At 38.5% G+C, this 7,130-nt stretch overlaps 1 protein-coding gene across 1 annotated transcript in view; it reads right to left on the bottom strand.

Moving 5' to 3' along the window:
* Positions 1-3,987: 3,987 nt before the first annotated feature.
* LOC131237260 (ABC transporter G family member 37-like) overlaps positions 3,988-7,130 on the bottom strand; it is a 31,467-nt gene continuing 28,324 nt past the window's right edge. Inside the window, exons 2-5 of the mRNA XM_058234948.1 lie at positions 5,043-5,127; positions 4,797-4,956; positions 4,625-4,701; positions 3,988-4,524 (exon numbers count right to left, since the gene is read on the bottom strand). Of these exons, the coding sequence (XP_058090931.1) occupies positions 4,495-4,524; positions 4,625-4,701; positions 4,797-4,956; positions 5,043-5,127 (352 nt within the window). The 3' untranslated portion in view covers positions 3,988-4,494. The remainder of the gene's footprint in view (positions 4,525-4,624; positions 4,702-4,796; positions 4,957-5,042; positions 5,128-7,130) is intronic.

Genomic DNA, 7,130 nt, shown 5'->3' with positions numbered 1-7,130 from the left:
CTAGTCTCAGTTGGAAACAATGGAGGCTAAAATTTTGATTTAGCGTCATTTCGAGAAAACTGAAGCTAAAAAGGTTCTTTTAGCTTCAATTGAAGAACCAAGGCTATAAAAGTCATTTTAGCCTTGGTTGCTAAAACTGAGGCTAAAGCCTTTAGCCATGGGGGTTTCAACCTCAGTTTGGATAACTGAGGAAAAACTGAGGCTAAAGGTTTTAGCCTTAGTTTTTAACCTTTTTAGCCACAATTTTAAATCGATGATAAAGCCCCCTTTTCTTGTAGTGATAGCTCATCTTTTTATAGATTTCGAAGGAACATGAATTTATTCTTAATGACATCGAAAGGTCTTTGATGAAATCGAGATGCAAATGTCGATTTCATCAAAGCATGTTCAATGACATCGAAAAAGAGCTCAATCTATCCAGCAACCAAACTGTATTTTTAAAGAAAAATCTCAATGACATCGAGCCATCTTTCAATGCATCGAAGGGCCCTTCGATGACATCGAAGGATTATCGATGGCATCAGACATAATCTATCCAGCACCTATTTATCTTAATACAAGAAGTTGATGACATCGAAGAAGGTTCATTGACATCGACAACAACATATTTTTGCCCTTTTTTTTAACCGTTGAGATTTAACTTTATATATCACTTGGGTTACTTCTTGGCTTTTTAAGTGAGCATTGAAAAGAGCTTTGAGATAGTAGTTTCCATAGTTAATACCCTTACTCTCAAGCCTTCTTTCCCATAAGAGTTCATCATCAATCCATGGCTTTAAGGCATTTATTGGTATATACATAGCCTGAATTGAACTATGAACTCCACCCTTTATTAATCATTCAACAGCACTCTTTAATGGAAAATCATTGTGTTGGGATCATTAAATGCTTAACATTTGAGAATTTTATCTATCTCTTAAAGATATATCATTAACTAGAGTAGATCGAACCAAACCCTAAACCTAACAACCTTTATACCCTTGATTGGAGCATCTATAAGCGGTTGCGATTCAAGGAAGCTGAAGACTCTTCATCAAAAATATGTTTATCAACCTATTCTAAAATAGGGCTCACTCTAGGGTTCATTGTGTCTGAAGTCCTTTTCTTGTGTAGGATTGAGATACAAAGTTTGGTTCTAAAAACTCACTAAGACCTTTTCTAGGCTTCCGACGAGAGAATATGTATGGAGTCCTTATATAGGTTGTAAAAGTTTATGGTTAACATGATTTAAAACCATTGGATAGTAAAATTTGGTACACTCTTAGGAATGAGTGCGTCCACAGGGAGTGGAGTAGGCACATAGCCGAACCACTATATATCGTTGTGTTTGTGATGCTTGATCTTATTTTTGTTTGTGATAATTCATGCTATGTTTAATTTATGCACATAACATGTATGTTAAAATGCAAATTTCATATATTTCACTATCCTAACTTTTGGTTATGCTTGTCCATTAATCCTACTTACTAGTACTTAAAAGTTAATATTTGCATTAAGTAGCATTAACGTTTTTGAAATGTCCTATTCACCCCCCTCCAGGACATTTGAGCATAATTATGTACTTCACCAATAGGGGTTTATTGTAATATCAATAAACACAAATTTGGCATATTTAAATATTCATCTTCATCTGTGCCTAAATATGACCGTTGTGAGTAATCTTTATCCATAAATCAAGCCATCCATCCATTGATTTTCTAGATGGACCATCATATCATTAGAGAAACCTATTTTTAGGATTTCAATTTTCTGGATAGATAACTCTAACCATCCATCTTAGATTTTGAAGCCTAAATCCTAAGATCCACCGTTCATCGTGTCCTTAATAGCCCGATGGTCAATCCACACCTAACCCACACAATCTAGTCGATAAATACTTAAGAAATTACCTAATTCCACCTAAATTTAGGAACCATTAGAAGTATTGATGATGAGAATAAAAAATGATCCAACCATTGGATTGTCAAGAATCAACAATTAAAAACAAAGTTTCACTTGGTGTGGCTCGCCTGAGTAATGAATCTACATCATCTTTAAACTAATGCTCTCCTTAGAGTAGTCGGAGTCGATGGGCCGGTTTGATTTCACCTGAGATCATTGTGGACCCCACCTTAGTACTAGCATGTGCATTGGCTGTTGTGCTCCTGCAAAGCACTGAACCCATGCCCAATTAAATCAAGGGTTGACCTGAATCCTTAAAATAAAGAGAGGATTTTTCTATCTTTCTCCATTTTTTCCCACCGAGTGGCATTTTAAATAGACGATGTCTGTGTTTCAAATGTGTGGCCTACTGCTAGAGTCCGTCTGGGAAATATTAAATGTTAATCTGACTCTACATGAAATTCTAACCAAATTCTAACCATTTATGCATGTCTCCATAAACGTTTGTACACATGATCTTTAGTGTAACAGAAGCATGTGTGTGGTATATTTTTGAAAATGTAAATCGTTCTTTCCATTTAGCTAGTAATTCGTGTGCTAGTTTCTTCTACAATCACAGCCTTTCACTGAGAAGATCCTCGCTATCAATCCATGGCTCAGATGCAATTAAAAAACACGTGTTAAGACCGTTCTAGAAATGGAAAGATTTAATTATTCTTTCCAGCTGGAGAAGTTCTCCTCCCCACGATCTATGTAGAAGCCTCCCTATCAGTCTTGACGATCCAAAATAAGAGGTCTCAGCCGTTAGACCCAACTCACGCAGATTAGGGTTCCACTATAAGAAATTAATTCTAGCGATCTCCCTACCTTTCCCCTTTTTGGAAACCTAATGCAGCCTCAATAAAAAAAAAAACCCTAGAGTTGTTCCAAACCACCTAAATTCTCTTCACTGATTCGCAGGGAGTCCAAAGAACCAATCACCACAACAACTTCTTCTCGATTTTCTTGTCATTGAGCGTAATCACTCAAAGTCTTGCTTACAACAACGAACCCACCAAGTTATCGATGATGGAGCTTTAAAATATCCTTTCTACTAGCTTCCTACAATGAATCCACACCATCCAACAAAAGCAAGTTGAGGGAAACCCCAAGAGTCATAATCCGCCATTAGCACTTGAAGCTTCTTCCTCCTTCATTGTTGTGCCTCACCATCTCAACTTGGACAAGTCGAGGATCGTGTTGGGTCAGGTCGAAGTATGGTTGTCTGAGCTAGGTTCTCCTTTTTGTAGCCGATCGAGCATTATGGCGACTCACCACCATTACCATGTTGAGTTTCAATGTTGTTTTGCACAATTTGGAAGAAAGAAAGAAAAAGGAAGAAAGTAGAAGAAGAAATGGAGAAAGAGAGGGTGGGCGAGCTGTTTCTGTTTGACTCCATTGAGAGAATGTTGACTGACTCACTAATGAGTCACTTTTAGAGCTTGGCTGATTTTGAGCCAAGTCTAAATGCCTATTGGGTAGAAATTTCATGGAAAGAGGAGGAGAAGAAGAGAGGAAGAAAAGGAAGAAGAGAAAGAGTACAACAAAATGAGCCTTTACCAGTAGCCAAAACCGCCGGCAAAGGTCCAAATAACCGCTGGTATAGATTTTACCGACAATAATATAACAACCGGCAAAGCCTCGGTCAGTAAAGGGTTCACCGGTGGCCAACACTTTTACTGATGGTTTTGCGGGCCGCCCCTAAATCATAAGTGTGAGAGGAAAATGGGAAAAGGCTACCGATCAATCAATCAATAGTATGATCTAACATACATGTGTGACCCATTTGGTAACTGGACTAAGCTGATTTCTGGGCCAGGAAATCATCACAGCAGGGGTCCGTCCATCACATGTAGAGCTCCCATATACTATTATTGTGGCACATTCAGACGTGAGCCGGGTTGCATGTGATGTTTCAAATCTTCATCTCTAATACCTCTTTCCAATGTTGTACCTAACGTCTTTCCATGCAACCTTGTTTGTTAACTTTCACATGCAACCCTTCTGATTTCTGCATTTTTGTCACTTTAGTGGAACACCATAACAATGAAGAAGGTGAGCCACATAATGAAAATTACATGGAGTTACACTCATTAGGTGGGCCACAAACATATATTGATTCAGCCCATCAGTTGTCCACATGATTTCAAAATCATAGACTGCCTGATAAATGGACCATGCCAGGTTTTACCCCAGATGATTTTCCAACATGGTCAACCTTTTGGGCCGCTATAATATAATGAAAGAAAAAACATTGCATGTGAGCATTAATCATCCCATGTGAGCACATCATCACAGCACTTGGGAGACGCACTTTCGACTTTTGTATAAAATCATGTAAAAAGAAACAACATAAGGAAGAAAATTAGCAAAGTCCAAACCATCATCACAACCTTTGGAAAAAGAGCCTGAAATCTACGACTGAGAAAACAACCAGCCATAAAACCTAGTAATACCAACAATTTACTACTATTTACAAGCCAAGGAAATACCCAAAAAAACAACAACAACAACAACACCCTAACAATCCATAAGCCCACTCCAATATCTTTGATTTTGCCCTCCTAAAAGTCTTCAAAGTTGACCGCATAGGTTGGCAGCAATCTGATAAAAGAAAATTCACATGGTTGGTACTCCCTTGCTTTGAATTCAATTTTTTTATTAGAGAAAATTTCAATTGGAAAAAAGAAATTTTCTTTATCACCTTCATGTAGACATCTACGTCAGGACCTGGCTTGATGTTTGCTGCTTTCTCTCTTCTCGACAGCTCCATCAGCATTTCTACAGATTATACAAGAAAAAAATGCTAAACATTCGAACTCATTCAAACGACCTCCATTCAATTTTGCTGTCTGAAACCATTCACTATTACTTACCATAGCGGGTATCGACTCCTTGACATCTGGTTAAGAAAGCCAAGGTTTCTGTCACCATCATTTCCCTGATATGGAGATCATGCTGACTGATATAAGCGGAAGTCCTCTGAAGGACGAATTCGTCTAATCTGTCGCCATTGTAGGTTATTTTCCCTATAACCTGTTGTTTCCAAGAAACCTATCTCAAACCTATATCTTTCGACAAAATCACTCCAAATGGAAAATTCGAAAGAAGAAGATATTTACCTTTAGATCCTTATCAAGCTTCCCAGCCAAAGCTAATAGTAAAGTGGTCTTCCCAGAGCCTGGAGGCCCTAAAAGCAAAGTCATCCTGAAAAAGGAAAAATAATAATTACAGAGTAATTAAACTTCTATTGATAATTACGAGTCATCCTGAAAAAGGAAAAATAATAATTACAGAGTAATTAAACTTCCATTGATCCAGGAATCTATATGATGAAATGGAATAACAAACCAAGTAAAACCCAATTCGCGAATCAATCAAAGCCCTTCTCTTACCTGCAAGGCTTGATGATTCCACTAACATCATGGAGAATTGATACAGGTCTCTTGTAACGACCCCAAACATTGATAATTAATACACACAAATATGCTTCAAAAGGAAAGTAGTGAATGAGTAGAAATATTAAAACAGATATGCCTGTTAGTAGAAATAATATGAGTGGGGAATTTAGGGGATGAAATTCTCTTTAAGGGGGGTAGATTGTAACACCTCGTACTTTTTACTACTCGAGTGTTACCAGTTAAATCAAATCTATCATGAACACATGACAAAACGCACCTAACTTATGACTTACACCACGCTCGATTACTCACAATCCACCCTTGGATGACTCCTACATCTCAATGTTGGATTACGGCGACACTAACGAGTTAACCCACGATCCAAATCGCACCGTTGAAGCATGTGATGTCGCACCTAAATGCCTCAAGATCAACCTATAAACTTAATTATGCATCAATCTAACCATCAAGAATATTCTTGCCTATTGATTGAACTATCTACTAATTGTTGTTAAGATGAACCATCACATCCTTAGAGAAATTTAATTCTAAGATCCCAATCACTTTGATAGAAAGGTATAGCCACAATTTTCATAACAAATCATAACAAAATTTATAATCATGAAATGTGGCTCATTTATATAATAAGAATCCTAAAACTTAAGGTACCTACCAAGAAGTGTAGGTCCCACATATTAAATATACGGATAAATAATAATAATAGAGTAAAATAATTTATAACCAAGTAACAAAATTCTGCACTAATTTAGTAATACACTACGTTGAGGGATTCATAGTAAAAACGTTCATAAGTTTACCTTAGAGCTTTTTGACCATCAATTTTCAGATTTGAATCGATCCAACCGTCAAATCGATGAAAATTGGCAGTTAATGGCCGTATTTCAGTCAATATGGTCCACCAGAGCACTAGATCCGTCCCATATTTAGTAAGATGGCCCAGTTGAGCCCATAAAGACTTATGAACAGAGTGGATTTCCCACAATCATCACCATGGGCCCCACATGGGTGTGCATGTACACTAGTACAAAAGCACCCGCGGTGCACTGGAAGATATTGGACAGTCAAACGGGTTTGACCCGCGTTTTCTTGCAAGTGGGAATAACTCCCTCTTTCACTGCTTTTGCAAATGGACGGACTGACGTCCGTAATTTTCGTTCGTGGCCCACCATCAAAGATCACCTTGATGATCTGAACCACCCATATTATGTAGAACCTAAAGTCACCCAACCCTGCCTATTTTCACCGGTTAGATCGCTCATGTACACACACAAACGCATGTGCAAGATGACTGTGCGCAACCACGTTTCCAAAAACTGAAACTGCCAGGCTGGCTATCCGCGTGAGGAGAAATCCTCCAATCATAGCCCTCCATTTAGGTGGCTCTCAGCCATCCGATGTACGTGGTGTAGGGTTTTATGAAATAAAGAGATGGAAGGTGAGAGAAGCGGTGCGATGGTGCGTTGGCACGATCCCAGCCACCCATCCGTTTCAGAATAACCACCTTGAATCAATCCAAGGCATCCAAATCAGGATATAACATCCCAAGAAAACCTAAAATGCTAGCAACATGAGGGAAATCCGCAGCCGCAATAGGTTCTTCCCCGTTTTTCCAAAAATTGAGCCGAGATCTTCCAAGCTCTAACCCACTAGGAAATCTTCACTCAACCTTCGAAATCCTTCTTCCCTGAGCTCCCAGGGATGTATACAACTCGTTCCATGCAAAGCCCTCGAAGAAACAAAGCTCCCTTTGGAATCCGCCATTAACGTCGGAGCTTCCTCCTCATTCGC

This window comes from Magnolia sinica, chromosome 2, assembly GCF_029962835.1.
Source record: "Magnolia sinica isolate HGM2019 chromosome 2, MsV1, whole genome shotgun sequence".
NCBI classification, from domain to species: domain Eukaryota; kingdom Viridiplantae; phylum Streptophyta; class Magnoliopsida; order Magnoliales; family Magnoliaceae; genus Magnolia; species Magnolia sinica.
The sequence above is the reverse complement of the archived record's forward strand: the minus strand, read 5'-3'. Positions and strand labels throughout refer to the sequence as shown.